The sequence below is a fragment of the Denticeps clupeoides genome, chromosome 14 (assembly GCF_900700375.1).
Source record: "Denticeps clupeoides chromosome 14, fDenClu1.1, whole genome shotgun sequence".
Taxonomy (NCBI): domain Eukaryota; kingdom Metazoa; phylum Chordata; class Actinopteri; order Clupeiformes; family Denticipitidae; genus Denticeps; species Denticeps clupeoides.
Genome location: NC_041720.1, coordinates 7,711,270 through 7,731,583, shown reverse-complemented (window position 1 = coordinate 7,731,583; position 20,314 = coordinate 7,711,270). Strand labels below are relative to the sequence as shown.

Sequence of the window (20,314 nt, the reverse complement as noted above, 5' to 3'; positions counted from 1 at the left end):
CTTGTGCATTTTGGCACAGAGAGGGAAGTGAAAGTGCTTCTGCCGGCAGAAGCACTATCAGCACACAGAGGAACGTGTAGGATAAAAAAAAAAAAAAAAAGTCACGCACTGTTCCGAGACCTGTCTATGGTGTAAATAATTTTCTGATTTGCTGGTCAACTTCGATCGCATCAGAACAGTGTCTTATTCCTTTTATATGTCAGGAATGCTGCTGAAGGGGCTGTGTGGTTAATGCTACGTTGCTTGGGAACGTATTAATCACACAGCACGTTTTAAAGATCTCATAAAGAAAATAAAACCCATTTACCTGTCAGCGAGTGGAACGTAAAACATTATTATGTTTTATGTTCCATACCCAAAACCAGATTGTGCTGTGCGTTTGAGATTCGGTTAACATGTCTTTCCTACTTGTGGTATGTCCTCTGCACTCCCAGCAGCTACAAAATAAAATCATTTGTGTGTGTGTGTGTGTGTGAGACTTAAAAGCACCGGGTGCCAGGGCATGACTGCTGACACTTAAACTACTCGCTTAAGTGGCCTCCCAGGCTTTCTCAATTGCGCACAATTTGTGTAAGTGCTGCCTCAATTGGTCGGAATTTGGCAGTGACATGAGAAGATTAGCTTGGATTGCTCTCACAAATTTTTTTATTTTTTTTATTTCTTTTTTGGCAAAGCTCAGCCACTTGAGACGAACCTGATTTTCATATCGCTGGATGGCGCATTGCCATGTGTTCCTCAGAATCCACAGCTATGATTACGATCTGCTATCTGGAGGAAATGAGAGCATGCTATATATATATGTGTGTGTGTGTGTGTGTGTGTGTGAGAGACAGGACATGGGTTATGGGTTGTCAGTTGGTTATTCACAGTTAACCATGTGAAATTTTGTGTAGTTAGCTTGTAGTATTACGTAGTCTCGTGTTGTGGTATTGGTTCAACGTACTTCACTTGCAACGTCGTAACACGGTTCATTCTGACTCTAAAATCTGGTGAAGTACTGTGTACCTGTGACCATGTGTCAAAACCCCCCAGTCAAAAGATTACTGTGCGAAAATGGGAATGGTTGGTGATATTAACGTCCTGTTTGTGGCACATTAGTATATGTGAGGGGGCAAGCTTTTCAAGATGAGTGGTGACCGTAGTGGCCATTTTGAAGTCAACATTTTGTTTTTTCAATAGGAAGAGGGTCATGTGACACATCAAATTTATTGGTAATTTCACATGAAACACAACGTAACTTTATTCTTTCATGAGTTATTTACAAGTTTCTGACCACTTACAAAAAGTGTTCAATGTCACCAACCATTCCCATTTTCTTAAGGTGTATCCATATAAATGGCCCACCCTGTAGTTATGTATAAACTCTCCTTTAATGTAAATGTTTTTATAATATTATCCTGTTAATGACATGTTTGTAAATTGATAAATGTTATTTTACTTAATTAGCTGTGAATGACTTATCCTTAACCCTTACTATGGTTACGTTTATCAACCACCACTCAGATGCTCACATTTCAACATGTCGCCAAGGCATCACTAAGCATCAAGCCTTCCTTCAACCCTTGACTGAGTTTCTGGCATTCTGCGTCCCACAGGTGGCACCCATGGACCCGATGACCATGAAGCGCTCTCAGCTCTATGGGATGGGCACCAGCCCGTACCCTCAGCAGCAGCCAGGCGGAGCTTATCCCGGCCAGCCGTACGGTTCACCAACTGCGCACCGCTACCCCATGGGAATGCGGGGCCAGTTGGCTGTGGGAGGAATGCAGTATCCTCACCAGCAGCAGGTATGTTGGATCTCATTTTTGAGAGCAGAGCAGTCGTTTTACTTTAAAATCCAGCACATGTTCTGTCACTGAAGCTTAAATGTGAGTTTACAGGTTCAATCAAGACCTGTGATTAGGGCTGGGCGATATGGCCATACCAAGATATAATTTTTTTTTTTTTTTCTGTTGGTTATTATCACAGTTTTTCTGATATTGCCAGACAGAAACGAATTAACATAAACCCATGACTAACACTGCCCTCCATTTTCTGCCATTTCGCTCTTTGCTAGCTTTGTGCAGTGAACCACGTCACTTCTGTATTCCAGTGACTCAGCAGCCCAGACATCCCAAACTGCAAAATCCTGTAGTCTGAGGTGAAATGTGGTCTATTTTTATATTGCCACGATGCTCCATTGACCCGATAACAGTTATCAGTCTTCAAATTTATCATAACTTTGGTCCACGATAAATGGGCAGTGATCCACGCTGCGGGAGACTCCCAGAACTTTTGTGAGACTTGTCTCCATTTGTCTCCACGTGTCTCCATTTAAAAGTAATGTAAATACGCACACACAATACGCAAATTTCTGCCATTTTTATCATGATCGAGAAAAATGCCAAAAGCATTTGAGCTGGATTTTATCGATCAAGATTGTATTATCGCCCAACCCAACCTTTGATTGACACATTCCCAGCATCTCCTTAGCTACAGACGTTCTCATAATATTACAATAGTGGGGGGGGGTCCTTTGTAATTGTATAGCTTGCTGACTGCATATCTGTGTGTGTGTGTGTTTTGACACACAGGATGGAATGCGCAGTGTGTTTTTTTTTTTTTTTAATCCCAGAGTAGGACGGTTCAGCAGTGCTATTCTGGGCACAGGCTGCATTTCTACTATGTTTAGCCTGGGCCTGCTGAACTGTGCTTAATTCAGCCCCATTGGCTGCCTGTCACTCAATAAGGACCAAGCTGCTGACGTCAGACAGGCACTCTACAGGTCTCTTATACACTTAGTCCTCTAAATAGTGGAAAAATATTTCCATAATTGCTGAAATTCAGTGGACGCAAATAAACTGCTCATATATATACACACACACACACACACACACAAAAAAAAAAACAATGTGCATGAATTTAAATTGGAAACCTGAATGGTTCTACTTCACTCTGTTTAGACTTAAGTTGAATGAATCCGTATTTACACACACACACCTTAAAATGTGTTTTTAAAAATATATATATTTTAGACTTGGCAGGGCAGCGAGAGTGGTTATTGTTACAAAGACCTCATAAGCTTTCTGATGTACTATGTCTACTGTTGTGCATGTGAGAGAGAAATAGCACTGCTCAATTATGGGGCAGTAAAACTGTGAAGCATTACTGGGATGCATGCAATGCTATTAATATTGTTGTTTGTATGAGAAGTGTATTGTAGTATGGACTTATCTCAATTTGATTTTCATTTCCCTTTCATTGCAGCAGAAAAACGTTTTTTTTTTTGTGCTATATTTTGTTATTGTAATGATTTTAGCATTGTGTTAAGACATGGATCATTTTCTTTTTATTTTTAAGGTCATCGTGGCAGAGTAACAAAGTAAAAAAAAAAAAAACGGTAGTCGCTATGTTTCTCATGCTTAATGTAGGTATGTTTGCTAGAACACAGAAGATATATGGAGTAGATTGTAAGTGTAATTCAAAACTAATTACTCTTTTCAAAAGAGCTATTGGAAACGTAATGGGTCACACTCGTAACAATGGATGCCACATCTGAGCACAATTTAAGGATGTCAGGTTTCCACCAGGTAATGAGTTAACCAATCAAAATGCAATTGGATTGAAGGAAATTTGTATTTTGAGAAATATGTTCTGTGTTGGACTATTATTGTTTGATTCCTGTCGAACCCCAGTAGATATAACAGCAGAGTGCTATGAAATGAAGCTCAGTGAAGGGACAAACGGGTATCGGAATATCTGGTCAGCATAGCAACGGGGGAGCCACTGTGCCCACTTGCATCAACCCCCATCTGAACCATCCGTTGAGTTCTCTGAGATGTGCGATTGGGAGGCCATAAAATGTCAGCCAGCACAGCACTCCCATCCACTGTTATTACCCTGGGCTACGGACACATCCCAAGTAAAAGATCACAATCAGTTAACACACACACACACACACACACACACACGGTGGGTATTTCTTTTTTGTTGTTAAATCTAGTCAAGGATCAGTATTGACCATAGAAAATACCACAGGACAATCATCACGTAATAACTTCATTATGGCGGTATGGGGATCTTTCTCTCCCGGTCCCTCTGCTAATGGCACACCTGAGGCGGCCGCAGCTGCACCAGTGTGTGTCGGCGTGGTGCTCACCGGCTCCATCCTCTGTGTCTCTGGGCCGAGGGGGTCGGCGCGGTAATGACTTCAATTTGCCGTAGGGCCACCGCAGCCTCGGCGCACCCCTCACTTTTATTGCCTCCCGGCCTCCACCTGAAATTGGATGTTTCGACTGGTCAAACACCAGTGGGACCCTGCTGGGCTCTTCACATCGATTGGGTTCCTGCCCCGGACCTGTCTGAAGGGCATCGCACCACCTAACGATCGCGTGCTTGCCTTCAACCGCCATCTCTTACGTCAATTCATTGCGTTCGTTTCTAATTAAATATTTTTTTGATGAGAATAGTCCTGTTTTTGCTGTGTGTGTGTGTCTCGCAGCATTGACTGAGGTGCATAGCGTTACTTTGGCAGGTGCCCACCCTGATCTGACAGGCTGTTTGATGGCTTTGGCAGCGATGGCCTCCGACTGTCAAAACACAGATGCCATCCTTGACCCATCAGTCGTCCCTGAGGGGTCCTGCATGTTCGCCGTATCCCTTCCCCCACCGGAATTCTGGATTACCCTCTGTATGATCATTTAGAAGATATTCCCATGAGGCATAGTTGGTTGGATGCTTTATAGCAGGGATGCCGTTCCAGTGAGCGGTTGGAACCCTCCATACGGGCATCTTATGGAGTCCGTGGCAGTTGTGGGTTTCTTGGGGCTCAGTGCCACCTCGGCCGCTTTAGGGTGTACTCGCACTCAGCACGGTTGCCGTGAACCGGGCCCGAGTACGCATTCGTGCCGGAGCAGGCTTTCGTCATCATGGTGCGATAGTTTCAGGAAAAACGGGAAGAGCGGCGCTCTCGCTGAAGTAAAGGAGTAAGGAGTAAATCACCCCGGTCACTTTGTGGATGGTAATTTTGAGACGCAAAATTTGCAGCAATGACTACAATGACAAAGAGAGACCCTTTCCCCGCTTTGTTGGTTTTGGAGCGTTGCAAAAAGTGCGTCACGCGTGCTGTTCCGTGCCTCAGCACGGTCAGCGCTCACGCTACATGCGAACCGCGCCCGGGCACGGTTCGGAGCACTCACAATAGTGAAAAGAACCCCGCTTCGGTCGGCTGGGTGGCACTCGGGCACGGTTCAAACTGCCTGGTGTGACAACACCCATAGCCTTTTGAGCGGAGTGTGGGCCTAGTGCTTGAAGGGTCCATGTGGGTGGGTGTGCGAGTGCTGGTTTTGTAGCCTGCAGCGCATGTCGGAGTCGGGCCCGGCCTCGTCTGTTCCGGCAGCAGTGGTTGTCGGGAGAGGTGTCCAGTTCCACGAAACGAGAGCGAAACACGTTGTCACCGGCGTCGGAGCCACTGCCGCGCTTTTGCAATTTGGCCTGAGTGACTAATGTAATCTAGTCCAGGAGGGAAGGAGGATATGCCAGTGGCAGCTGTCTTACACACACACACACACACACACACACACACACACACACGGTGTTGCATAAGAGTGTGTTCACAGCAGTTTGTGCGGAATTGAGGCAGCAGGAAAGCCCAGCCCAGCTTAGCTATAAGTCTTTGCTAGACTCTGTGCTTGATTGTTTTTGTCTGCAGCATCTATGTGCAGAGCCTCAGGTTCTGCCTTCTACCCAGGTGAGTGGCAGCTGACTTCACTAGACAGATCCTGTAAATGCAGTGGGTTTACGACCAAGCCGGGGGTCCAGATTACTGTGTAAATCTAGACGTAATGAAGGCATTTAGTTTTATCCCCTGTTGCATTAATGCAACTGGAAGCATGACACTAGGTGCTACGTTTTTGGAAGTGTTCACAAAGTCTTTGGGTCTTTTAGTTGCCGTTTAACACCTTGCGACAAAAATGGGAGGGGCCCATAGGGATGATTGACTATTCTCATGCACTCTGCTTTCACTTTATTTCAAGAATTCTGATTGGTGGACTGGTGAATGTGACATTTTTGCACACTAAATGGACCAAAAATAATATTAATATTAAGCTTCACAGCGCATCACTTTTTTCCATGTTTTGTTACAGCCTTGTTCTAAAGTTTCGTCAGAAGTCTACACAAAATGACATAACAATGTGAAAAATGTTTCCTTTTTTTTTTTTTGTCAAATTTCATTAATAAAAAAAAAACAAAAAACATATGTATGTGCCATGAGAGTTTTCTAGATGAGTGATGGATTGAGCCATTTGACAAGTGAACCTCAAAAGCAAAGTACATGCTGTCTGTCTGACAAAAAAAACATTAAAACTGATTTATATGTTATGTTGACTGTATAGTAAAGTACTACATCGCATGGTGAACAAATTGCATGGAGTGTATTGGACAATGTTTTTTTTTTTTTTTTTTTTTTATCGGACCAAGCGTTTCAAATGTATTTTTGATGACACTGTCAAAATATATTTTGCTTTAATCAGGATGAGCTACTGAGTTGTTTGCAACTGAGCAGAATGTCTCTCTAGCACTTAGGATGTCGGGATCCTGCCGGTCCTGACCTGGTCTCTCGTTTTCTCTCCAGCAGGTGCCTGCACAGTACGCAGGGCAGCAGGGCATGGGTGGGTACTGCCTGCAGGGGCAGCCTCCTTACTTCAGCCCCCCGCAGCAGCAGCCAGCTGCGCCCACGCAGCCCCCCTACATGCAGCCGCGTCCCGCAGCACAGCAGGTAATGCCCCCCGCGGCCTACTGTCCCCTTTATAGCACCAGCGTGCGCTCGCGTTTATGTGCTGCCATTTCTTTACAACTAGCTGTCAGCGTGACCTTCTTTACTGAAACACTTTTTTTTTTTTTACAGGACATCCTCTAAACTTGTGTACATTTAGTGTGATTTTAGAGTCCCGCCCACTAAGCCTGGATTCTGTAATGAGGTTTGGCACGTGGCGGTGTAGTCTGTAGTCAGGTGGAAGGAGGTGAGATAAAGAACACAATAAAGTCCTCCACCTTCTCTCTCTCTCTCTCACACACACACACACACACACACACACACACAGAGACAGAGCACTCAACGATGAAGGCTGAACTAATAAGGCGCTGACCTTGGGTGGAACTCTCAGTGGTTCCAGTGTAATATCAGAGCCACTCTGTTCTTTATTTCCACACCCTTAAATGCATTATGGGCAAGCTCCCTTCACCGCTTCACACAACAACAAGAGCGATGGAGAGAAAAGCTCTCCTTGTGTGGCGTCCCCACGTCTCTCTTTCTGTCGTGTTTGAGGGGTAATGAGAGGGTGAGGAGGAGAAGCTTCATTTCGGCTGAAAGATGATGCCGTGCGGCTCAGGGCAGGGCTTGGGTGGAGATGGTGGTGTTAATGATGAGCTGTGGCCGCTAATGAGAGCAGATTTTACGCTCGGGTCCTGCTGAACAAGCTGAAGGGATGGATTGCTATCTTCACGCACTCACATACAAACTTCTCTTCTCACCGCACACCTTCTCTCCCAACGCTCTTAATTAGATGCTGTATGGCTTGTGTGATGCCACAGAAGACAACCTGTTGTAGTTGCTGCTGAAGGATGGTGTGACTGCGCTCACGGGTTCATTGGCAGACGAGTAACAAATTAAACAGGGCACAAAAAAAAACATTATTTAAAATGCTGCGCTATTTGCATTACGCTTGAGCACTTGGATGTTTTTGGAATATTGATTTTTCCTTGCGATTTATATATTGATATTTGAAAAATACAGGGATTATCAGAACTTGAATTTAATCTGAAAAGGAAACATATTTTTAAATGATTTGGTCATTTATATATAGACATTTATATAAATTTAAAAGGTGAGATTACTTTCACTCTTAATAGAAATATTTTTTTGTGGAGCGGGGTGTATTTTAAACATGGACAACTTACCATATAGGTCCTGACTAACATGGTGGCATTTACTTTTTAATCTAAGTATAAGAGAGATGTAGTGTACCATGTGAAACACTCTGTGTATTCCCTGTCTATAAAAATATTTTCACATCAAAAAGTCAAACATGGCACATTAATATCAGTATAAAAAAGATATTACAGGATGGTTTGTGTGAAATTCATAGTATTAATAATTAATCTAGTTTATCCAGTAATCGAATTAATTTATTTGTTATTTTTCATCATTAGTAAATATTTGTTTGCTTTTGCCCCCTCCACCCCACATAACACACAATATATCAATATGAACTTCACTTTAAATTGACTTTTAACCTTGATTCATTGAATATCAGTGTTATCAATAACACTTTTTAGCTCAATGTTTATTGATTTTACAGAAACATCTCATAATGGAAATGTGATAAAATAATGGAAGAGCTCAGCAGAAGCTGCTGGCATCTCTGTGAAAAGAGCGCACCCACTCAGAGAGGGATGTGGAAAGTGGGGGGGGGCCCACTTCACTTATGAGTGCGATTTAAAGATTCAACTGTCATGCTTCACTTCTGCATGGGATTGTGGGATGCCAGGAAGCAGACACATCGGTTCAGCCGCGCTGAACCCCAGACCAGCTGTTCCCATGTTGAAGTAGAGCGTGCCGCAGCTGTGATGTCATCATAAATGGACTCTGTGAATGGCGGCTCCATGTGTGACCTGGCACTGACCCAGATATCAAGAGTAAACACAGCCAGCCCTGACAAAATAGCTCACACACACGCGCACGCACTGAATGCATTGAGTTTGAATGATTTGGAAATGGGGCTTGTGTTTAAGAGGAAATGGGGCTGTTACACCCCAACAGTGTTTGCAAAGAAGTGGAATGTGCCCGACTTAAGAACGGCCTTTCATTCTTCACTGGTCTGCATAAGAAGAACCTCAAAACGTTGCAGATCAATCGAAGCGCTGCCAAACTAATTCTGAGCAGGATCAAGAGGTGGGCCCATATTTGACCTGCTCTGAAGACCCTTAGCTGGCTGCCTGGCTTTAGCGCCTGAGTACAAATCAGGCATGATCACTTCGGACAGAGTGCTTCTGATTATTCCCAGGGTACTGAGAGTGAAATGTAGGGAGGCGGCATTTACTGTTGATGCTGCTCAGCCAGAAGTGTCAGGATTTTAAATATACCTTAAGACATAACCTTTTTAGCTTAGCCTGATACAAAATATTCTATTGTTTTTCATTGTATTTCAATTGAATGTATTTATATCAGTTTTATAGATAATTTCATTATTGTATGATTAAAAATTATTGAAGGGTGGAAAAATACAGATAACTGTTTTTAACAGTTGAAAATGCTACTCTCTGCTGGGTTAGAGAAACTTGAAGTGAAAAAGAAAGTGAAGAGATTGTCATTGTGAAGCACAGCGCTCGATGACACAAGGAAATGTGTCCTCTGCTTTTAACCATCACCCTTAGTGAGCAGTGGGCTTCCATGAAAGGCACTTTGGCAGCTCAGGATTCAAAATGGCAACCTTCTAATAACTGGTAGATTTCCAACCACTGCACCACTTGTCTCTGATGCTCCTCTTCCACTCTACAGTAGACACTTGATCTTGATGATGACTACATCAATGTATTATGAGCTTTAATTTTTCAGTGGGTCGATATGACTATTTGGACCCAGGGTACCTGGCATGTCCTCTGACCTCTTGCGTTCCTGGACATTCAGAAACGCATTTAATAACACGTTTGTCTGATTTTGGATGAGTCAGAGGAGTCCTCTCTCACCTAGAACATTCTGAATCCACAACCCAACAGTAAATGTTGGGTAATTGTATGGTTGTAAGAGAAATAAATTGGATCGGGGGGGGCACAATCCAGAATCTGCAGTCTGGAAAAAAAAAGGAGAACTTGTTTCTTCAAGACTTTCTCTAATACCCCCTCCGTTCCCCTCCATCTCTGTGTAGGACGCACCGCAGGAGGGCTACGGCAGCAGGGGGCAGCAGTCAGCAATGACCCCTGGGAAGCCTGACCATGATGAGATGGGTCCGAACCAGCAGGAGAGACCCTCTAGCCTCCCGGTGAGTCTCCCCATCATTACCTAGAACGCTGTTAAAGCAGGCCTGCTCCAAGTCTCTGCTCCATTGTAGTTCGCCAGTGCCCTAGGCAAGTAAACTGGACAAATGTGCTGAGGGACAATGCCTTCTCTATTTACATTGGTTGTAACCCCGCCTTTGACCAAAATCCCTGATTGGTCGTGAGGTGAAGGGCAATCGCTACAAGCCAATGACAGTGCAGGACACTGGATGGCTGAAAGGGACCATATGAACATTAAAAATCGTTGGTGTAACTTAGTTCTGCTAGGGTCATCTTCTTTGTGCTTGTACGTGGCATGGTAGGAGCCTCCACACTCCTCCTGAACTGTCAGCCTATCAGTTTCCTCCACTGACTCACGAGCGTTGTCGTGCGTTACCTGTTTCACCAGGTGAATCGGGTGCATTTTTACCTTCCATTTAGTATCTAATGATCGCGCTCAGACCAGTACAGCGCTGTGATGGGCGAGCTGCCTAAAGAGGTGGAGAGAAGCACATTACTGAGGACTCTGTAAGCTCCAGTAAGCACTGGTCCACCTCCCCCCCGTCTCTGACAGACGGACGTCCGGTCACAGCCTTGTATAATTTCCTCCTGGCTGTAGGGTGTGCAGATGTTCTGTACATGTCACCTGCTTTGTGGTGGGATTATTATATATGGTGGTAGCCTAGTGGGTAACACACTCGCCTTTGGTTCAAACCCCACTTACTACCATTGTGTCCCTGAGCAAGACACTTAAACCTGAGTGTCTCCAGGGGGACTGTCCCTGTAACTACTGATTGTAAGTCACTCTGGATAAGGGCGTCTGATAAATGCTGTAAATGTAAATCATAAGATATATTCTACTGCCTCTGGAATGTCTTAGTTAATTGTTAATTAAGGAGTGAGTCGATAAACTTTTTCTGTTGATAGTGTGGTGTTATTGTTGCTACTATTACTAGACCTTCTGTTTGACATACTGTTTGAATGGCTTTTGCGATGACTGCAATCTATTTTTAGATTGTGTGTGTGTGTGTCTCATCACATTACAATGGCCCAGTGAACCCAGCCAAGCATGCAGAGTTTATAAGAGGCCATATGTGTTGAGAAATACTCCTCCAGACGTCCGCAGTGAGTTTTTGGAGTCACTTACATGTTCAGGACCTGATCACCTTGCTGCTGCTGCTGCTTCTGCCTCTCTGGGTGGAGTTAAAAAACCAAAAAAAAAGTAAAGTGGGTCAACTTGCAGTTAAGCAGCTTTCTTGAGCAGGAATGTTTTGCACCATTCCTCCACCGGATGTTGGCAGTCCGAACTGAGGCCAATCTTCTTGAAGTTTGGTGGAAGGTAGGAACGGTCGCCATGGTGATGGCATGAAAAGCCCGCTCATCTGCTTGCGTGGCTTTGATTGATGCCTCATCTCATTATTCATCTAATGGAATGCATAATTACCGTCTTCGTTCGGCACTAATGGAAATGGTCAGTTTTTATTGAATGTGAAAGCGTTGCGAAGAGAGAATTTCTACTCCATCTTATCATTCAAGAATAAATGATTTCAAACTAATTTAATCAAATTTCTCTCACCACTTGATGTTGGTGTTGCATTTATATTTTGTCTTAATGAATAACAGTTACTTGGGCTGCCTGATTCTTGATAAAAAATATGGGTTTATTTAAATCAGGGTTTTTGCTTTTATTACTTCAGTGAAGTGAAGAAAATCATGTAATGCATATAATAACGCTGTTGCATTTTATAAGCATATAATAGATAAGTACACTGATTTAGACACTTAGTGTTTTTGTTTTTTTATTATTTATTATTGTATTATTACAATATTTGTTCAAGAATTATTGCCCTATTGGAACAAATTCGGAAGATCTGGCACAGGAAGTGAAGTCACACTATGTCTTTTTAAAATTGTATGGCTTGACTCTGAAGCCTGTCGGTCTTGCTTTTTTTTTAAAAGGGAAAAGCTAAAGAGAATAGCAGCGGAAGCTGCGCAGCTCGGAGGTGCCACGCTTTTTAATTGAAGAATCCCTGTGAAATGCAACACGATGTTCAAGACGTGTGGTGCTTTTATTTCATTTTTTTCCCTCCCCCTCCCAAAAATGTACTCCAGCGCCTCTTTGGCTCTGCCCTGCGTAAACCCAGAAGCATTGGCACACACGCTACAACCAGGAGGCATTAAAGCTCTTTTGAGCAGCACTTGTAAATCTTCTTGAAGGAGAAGACCCTCATTCTCCAAGAAGGCACAGCGTGGGAGTCACCGCGGCCCCTTTCCAAAGTGAGAACGCCCACCCTGGAGACATCCCTCTCCTCGGAACGTCACTGATTGAGATAAAGCAAGTAAACCAGCTGGAAAAAGTCGATTTTATAAAATGAATCGTTTGAGGGTTTCGTGCATTTTTTTTTTTTTCTAGGCCAAATATACAAGAAAATAAAAATCGCTGTGGTTTTAGTTGTGGTTCGATTTGCTTAATGTATTGTCTGGAAATGAGGGCAGATAGACCTCCCTCTGAGCGTGTGGATGTGATGATGCACGCTGTCCTTTGGGGCAGATTATCCGGGGCCCTGCTCCATCAGTGGTGTGTTTTGGATGCCCAGATTTCACAGTAATCTGCTACCGTGATGGCACGGCGTTTATTTAAACAGTGCCGATATAGCCGCCGGACCCCCCCACGGGCAGTTTTGTTAGTGAAGGCACAGAGACCATGTTGGAGAATTTTTTGTTTATTTAAAATGTATTTTCTCTCAGTGCTTCAGGTAGTGCCCAGCATGAGAACAATGCTGCCAGCTTCCCGGATGGACTTACAGAAGTTATATGACTGATAGTATTTTCTTTCCCCTGTCTGTTCACTGATCCTAGCGTGCACTAGCGTTTCGCAATTCAATACAACGCACATCAACCAGGGCTCTTACGGTCATGAAAAGCCTGGGAAAGTCAGGGAATTTGTTGAGAGAATTTTCCAGGTCTTGAGAAGGTTTTGAATACGAAATAAACATATAAAATTATGGAAGATTCCTTGTGCACATTGAAATATGAACGTATAATGTCATGTAATTTTCAGTTGATTATTTATGCGCGAACCTGATGGAGGCCCATTTCACTCTAGCTCTTGAGTTAAGCTTTTCAAAAAAATTTTGTGTTGGGCAAATGGTCAGGCAAATGTGCCTCAGAGAACTGGAAATGTATTATTATTATTATAACATTTATGATTTTATTTTTTAATAGTACCATTCGATGGAAAAAGTCCTGATTTCAGAACAGTGACCACACCCGTATCGTGCATGTTGACGTGTTAAAGTTACCTCTCCACGTCATGTGTTGAGCGTGTGGTGTGGTGCTGGGATGTGCAGCACCTGGGTCGGCGTGACGCAGAAACGTCCTCCTCCTGCTCCTCCTGCTCCTCGGTAAAGTGCTTTGTTTTGCAGACCTGCGGGCGCTGGCTGTTAATCTGCTAGCTAGCGAGCGGCGCTGTCGCACTGAGTGACTGCACGCGCCACTCTTCCTAAATTATCTTTTGAGCAGTAAGCGGCATTTGCATTCGCTCAGCCCCTGCAGCCCGCACGTCTTTAGATGCTTTATGCTTCCATTCAGTCTCTTAATAAAAGCTCGACTGTGGGCTCAGAGTCTGCCGCTGAGCCTTAATCAAACCACAGACGTTTATACTCCCCATCTGACAATTTATCATTTATTATTACACAGGCCTGAGATGACTAAGGGATTTATTTAAATTAAGGAAATAATGTTAAAAAGGGAGTTTTGGTTGCTCTGTAGCCTTTCTTTCTCCGCCGTTCTGTTGCTCATACAATCTGTTAGTTGTCCAGGTTTGAGCATATCATTCATTTTAGTTTTTACAAATTTTAAAAAAAAATTTTTTAACATTTAAACATATTTTTCCTACTTGTGAAAACGCTGTGTTTACACAAACGCTGTTGCTGAGTGAAGAGTGGAGCCAGGCGGAGCGCAGGATTGGTGATTCTGAGTTAAGAGCAGTGGCGGCGGCAGGGACACCGGTGACGCGTGGCCTCGCTAATCTTCTATGCTATGCGTCTCTCTCGCGCTCTCTCTCTCTCTCTCTTTCACAATCGGCCTATTGTTCCTTCACAGTCTTTCTTTTAACATGCTTTTTATCCTCATCCCTCCTTCAGTACTACCTTTTCTCTATTATATCTTATAATATTCTTATGATATTATGTCTTGGACTAGTCCTTTGGACCACATGTTTATGGTTACATCAACGTCTCCCCATTTCATTTATTCGGTCCAGTTTTCTGTAGCGCTGTGTGTATGTGTGTCTGTGTCCAAGATTTTCATTCTCATCAGCATCTGTAATAATGCTACTTCTGCCAAGGTATTTCCCCTGGAGCTTTACCCTTTTCTTACTCTTGCTATTTATATGCATACACACAGGCGTGCACATATTTACTCACTACTTGCAGGTGGCTGACAAGCCTTGTAAAAACCCAGTGAGTTCGCAAGCTTCACGTTAAGCAGTTCACTTTCCTATAGGACATTCATTGTCACTTGATTGGAGAATCAGGCCAAAGGTGATCCTGACGTCCCTCACTTGCACCTCCACAGGAGGTGGACTTCTGTAGTGAGGTCAACAGAGATGAGAATCAGCATGCAACTACAACCTCCACTCCTGTTGATGGCGCTGTACAGCTGGGTACTTAGAATTACTGCTTTGCATTTTGGGCAGACTGGAATAGCTAAACGTTTGCAGCATTTATCAGACGCCCTTATCCAGAGCGACTTACAAGTCTGGAGCAACTTAGGCTTAAGTGTCTTGCTCAGGGACACAATGGTAGTAAGTGGGATTTGAACCTGGGTCTCCTGGTTCATAGGCGAGTGTGTTACCCCCTAGGCTACTACCACCCCTACTACTACCAAGCTAAACATGACAGACTGTTCACAGCATCTTGCATTTCACGTACCCAGCTGTACAGCGCCATGTACCAGAATGGAGGTTGTAGTTGCATGCTGATAGTGTGCATTTGCATTTTGATTGTTATCGTACAGTGTGGTCCTTGCCAATACACACCCCTAATATGTACATATGTATGTATGTACGTGTGTGTGTGTGTGTATTTCGGTCCACAAGTTGCTGCAGAAAAAAAAGTACATTTCTCGTGACCTTGTTCTCCCTTAATTTTTATCTTATCTCAATAACTCCATGCTATACATTTCTCTCACTATTTCCAGCCATTCTTCTTGTGTTTTATGTGGCTTTTTGATTACGTAAATCAGGGATCTAGCACTGGTGCACCTAATGCGCACTAGAACCCTGAATGCCTATCTTCTTTTAACACAACAGTTTGTCATATCACCAAAATACAACACCGGTATTTAGTCTAGAGGGATCTTTACCCCATCAAGTTTGCTGCCATCTGTGTATCCAGCAGGGAGCATAAGAGTATTTTTTTGAGAGAAGAGATTGGTTTTATTTAATATCTAACTAGGCTTACTTAACTTCGAGTCTCATCAGGAATCTACAGCATTTGTTTGTTTAAGGTTATTGATAATACATTTGATTCTACCAGTTACTTAAATAAAGGTTCTTGTACACAAATCCATGTGAATAAAAATCTGCCTCTGTGAAATATTTTGCCTTTTAGTTTCTTGGTTTTTATGAAGACTTCAGTAAAAAAAAAAAAAAATTTCATGCCAATATCCTGTTAAATCCCACAGCTTCATGAAAACCATGAAGAAAGACACTCCTGAAAATAAGTAGCCCATGAACGGAGGAGACGGCAGGATTCCAAATGCCGTCTCACCACACACTTATCTTCACTGTGCCAGCCCAAGGTCGAGCAGGGGGCGGACAAAAGAGAGAGGAAACCTCTGTTTGATACCGAGCTCCAGCTTGGTAATGCTTCTGTAATACCTGATCACCACACCACAGCAGTTTGCATGCCTGACTTCTGGCAAAACAGCCATTTATGCCCTTCAGCCACCAATCCCAAAATGCATTGAAGTATCTCTACAGCACACCTTGAATCAGTTCCCGAAGTGACTTTTACTGAAAACTATTACCACTACGAATGAACCATGAATTCAGTGTAATAATTTAAAGGTCCTATAACATGAAAATTTCACACTGTGAGATTATTTCATGTGAATACTAGTTCCGCTAGCCTGTTTATGGTCCTGCAGTGGCTAGAAATGGAGACATGTATAAAGAGAACGTTGTTCATTCTGCTTCGCCGTTCAGAGAGAAGCAGCTCAGACGGTTTTATCTGGAATTTCTCCACTATGATTATAAAGGTTACCTCCCCTTTCTCATGCTTTGTCAGCCCAGAGAATTTCCCACCCCTCCCCTAAAAAAAAAACCAACCACCAACTACCATGGCTTCCAAATATGCAAAGCATCGCAGTTGCTCGGTGCTTGGATGTAAAAATCAGCACAAATGTATTCCCCACGTTCCATCACGCGAGACTTTGAAGAACCAGTGGGTTTAATTAAAAAATTTAAATAAATTCTGGACGTCCACACCACTTCCTGTCTGTGCCAAACATTGTGGTTGATGACGTCATTTCCACGAATGCCCGCCCACTTCTACAGGCCGCTCTTCACCTCATTTTCATTTAAAGTTACAGACACATAAACGGTGTGTCCTCCAGAAATCTCATTGTGGGGCCGACAAAAAGTGGCTGTAATTCCGCACCAAGGCTGAATTTTTGAACGAGACTTCAGATACCGCTAAGATTATAGAAAAGCAAAAAATATCATTAAATTAATGTCATGATACATTTAAACTGTTAATCTTCAGCTTATTGAATAAATCAGGTCTCATAAAGGCCATAAATCTATAAAGAAGTTGAGCTAGGTGATTGTTTTAGGTTTTAGCCTTTTAAGTTGTAAAAAGGCCTTTTAACTCCTTATGCTTTGTGCATAGTGCTTCAGTTAGCTTTAGTTTGAAAACAGTGTTCAGAATCTGGATTCCAATTCCTCATTTCCCTTATATTTTTGGAAAAGACCAAGAGATAAATAATAAATAACATAGGAAGATGTTTGTATTTTGGCAGCTTCGTGATTGTTCTATTATGATATGGAGGTCCCAGTACGGTACTTTAATAACCGCTCTGTAGTCTGACTGGTGGTGGAAGCGGCGGCTGACTGGTGTTTGATGGTTTTGTTCCTGAGTTGGGCTCACTTGGTGCTCGTGTGTATTTGTGCTCTTTAACGTCTCCCACAGCCTCGGCTCACCGAGCCCTCGCCTCCTGCTGCCGCCACCGCCGCCTCATTTCTCTCACTGAACAAATACGGCTTTTGTGTTCTGCTTTATTTATTTATTTGATTCTCTTTGCCTTCTTCCCCCCCCCCCCCCCCCCCCCCCCCCCCTTACGCCTGAAGTATTTCTAGCCTGTGGAGAATTGCTGTTCTATTTATTCTTATTTACCTGCCGTTTACACAGCCTCTTCAATCCAGACTCACTCTGTCAGCTCCCAGTGGTGAAGGGAAATATTAAAGTCTGTGTGTGAGATTGATTGATTGTGTGTGTGTGTGTGTGTGTTTAATAGCATATGTTTGAAGCACTGCCCAGCCTGGAGCTGTAGCTTTTTCATCATCTGGTATTAAAGGGAATTTGAAATGCTCTTCCCAAATCCTGTTTTATTTAATAAAGTAGTTCGTAGATAGAATAAAATAATCATGCAGTGGACCTCGTACCAGTATATGCAGTACCCTTTTTTCCCTCCAATTTCTCTTTGTATTTTTTATTTTTTTTTGTCATTTACAGAGTAGGAATAATGAATAAAGGCAGTAATGAGTTGTAGCTCTGCTCGAACCCACTCTGCCCAGCCTGGCGGTGGTGGTTTAGTTGGTAAGTGTAGGCTCAATTGCATCGTCGTCTGAGGGCTGATGGTACAAAATGCTCTTAATAATGGTACAAAATGCTGAGAGCATGACTGTCAATACGAATAGAATATTATTTATTCCTGGCTAATATAAACATGATTTTACTGTGCATTTATACAGCTTCATCAAATACTTCCGTTTGAGTCACAAACAGCAGCAGCCTCGTTGGCCTCAGATGATGTCACGTGACCCTAAAAAGAGTGACCCTAAAAGACCCTAAAAGTCTAACAGGAAGTTTGTGCTTTACTGTTACAAAATCTTAAAAATATGAACGTGCTCTTAGTCTTCTGTAAAAATGAATCCGTCCGTTAATGTCTCTGATACTGGAGTCACAGTACAGAACAAAAAAAAACACACCAAAATACCAGCAGGACGTAACAAAGTTCCCGAAGAAACTCCGGCAAAAGTTCTGTACGTTTTGAGGAATTGTGTGTGTGTGTGTGTTTTAAATGAATGAGTGAGTCAGTGCTCATTACTGAGGTGGTGTGTGTCCATTGTTCCTGTTAATTAAAGAGGGAGAGTGGAGCAAGGCAGGAAAAGAAAGGAGAGGAGAAGAGTGGTAGGAGACCAAGCCAAGAAGAGGAAAGAATCACAAAAATGTAATAACCATTTTTTAAATTTTTTTTTATTATTATTATTTTACGGGTCAAGAATTTGCCAGATTTAGCACAAGGTTGCGATTTGTTGCTGTTACGACCTTCTTTCTTCCTCTCCTGTCTGTCCAGAGTTATTCAGTTTTGATGTATGAAGAAAGAATTGAGATGGTGGCTGTGAACGCTGGGGAGAAAGTTGCATGGATTGTGAGAGGAGGCGACAGAGCAGCATCTCAGGCCTGAAACGCATGAATGGCCTGGTGGGGGATGAAGGCTCCGGCTAAATATTCTCAGCAATAAATAAACTAGCAGCGCAAGAGAGAGAGAGAGAGAGAGAGAGAGTGTGATGGAGAATAGACAGAGGTCTGCTGTGCTCTGATGCTTTCCGAGCTTCTGCGCACACACACACACACACACACACAATCTTGCATGTTTTTTGGAAACAAGGCGCTCTGGTTTTCGCTCGGTTCTGTCTGCCGCTTCACTCGTTTTGCGTCCCTCCCCCTCCATTTTTTAGTCTTTCTGTCCTCTCCACGGCATAAACCCTGTGATGATGATGGCAAGGGGGTCTTTTTACAGAAACCGCAGCTGCAGTGTCTCTCAAACACACACACACACACACCAACGTACATATGCTTGGTTGTTCTCATGTTTGTCGTACACACACACACACGCACGCACGCTCTGCCGAGCCTCTCGTGTCCTCTGTGTCTTACACACACACACACAACCCCGCGCATTCTAATTTTGAAAGCATGTTGTTTATCCCCCAGCCCCAGAGGCAGCTCTGCATCCTGTCACACACACACACACACACACACACACACACACACACACACCTCTATCCGCTATCTATCTATCTATCGCTCTTACTCCCCCACTGCTCCCCTTTTTATTTCTACTCCTCTTTCGCACTGCTTTGATTCGACTGCTTCTCTGCGCTCTGCGGCTCGCTCTCCATAATTAGAACGAGTGCAAGGGGGATGGAAAATGAAGGAGAGGACGGGGGAAGGAGGAGCTGGGGGGGGGGGCAGCGTCTGATTGGCGGCGCTGTTGGTAGGGGCGTGATGGGGGATGGGTGGTCACGACGGCATTGGCTGGAGCTGATCCTCGGGGGCAGAAGAGTGGGAGGGTGGGATGGGATGGATGGATGGAGAAGAGAGGAGGATATTGGAGGCCCAGTGCTGCACGCAGCATCTCTGAGCTGCTGCAGTGACGAATGTCCTCAGCAGCCCATCCAGCACGTCTGTTGTACCAGCCTGCGTGTGTGTGTGTGTGAGTGAGAATTTGTCCACAGTTGTGTCTCTCGCTGGCTCATGTACACACGGCCTGAGCGCCGCACTCATTAAAAGACGGAGACCTGCCACGTCAGGAGCGCCGATCCGCCGCCTGCTGCGCCGCTGCAGCACGTGCTCATTAAGTGAACGCGAGCGCCGCTCCACGTCAGAGAGCGCTTGGCAGCGGCGTCTGGAGAATTCGGTTAGTGGCTGGGTGCTGAGATGTCTTGCCAGGAGGCGCTATTTCAGTTTTTCGGCGTTTCCCCCAAATTAAGAACATTTTTAGTTTGTGAAAATAACTTTTTTTTTCTCTCTCTCTCTCTCTATTGTCTGTTTTTTGTCCTTTGGGTTTTGTTTGCGTAGAAAATATGAATTTTCTTTGATCTTAATTCAACAACTTTAATTTCTATTTTGTAAATGGAAAGCAAACAACAGCAACCAGTTATTCTGAATGTACTTCAATAATATTTTACTAAATGATACAGGCTGATCTATGATTTTCTTGTTCTCTTCTTTTGCTTTACTTTTATATGATTAGTTTTTTATTTTGAGATTTTTGTGTTCATTTCTCT

At 43.5% G+C, this 20,314-nt stretch overlaps 1 protein-coding gene across 4 annotated transcripts in view; it reads left to right on the top strand.

Moving 5' to 3' along the window:
- arid1b (AT-rich interactive domain 1B) overlaps positions 1–20,314 on the top strand; it is a 50,369-nt gene that overhangs the window by 3,985 nt on the left and 26,070 nt on the right. For all 4 annotated transcript variants that reach the window (XM_029002583.1, XM_029002586.1, XM_029002585.1 and 1 more), the window contains exons 2-4: positions 1,596–1,787; positions 6,614–6,757; positions 9,906–10,019. In XM_029002583.1, coding sequence (XP_028858416.1) covers positions 1,596–1,787; positions 6,614–6,757; positions 9,906–10,019 — 450 coding nt within the window. The remainder of the gene's footprint in view (positions 1–1,595; positions 1,788–6,613; positions 6,758–9,905; positions 10,020–20,314) is intronic.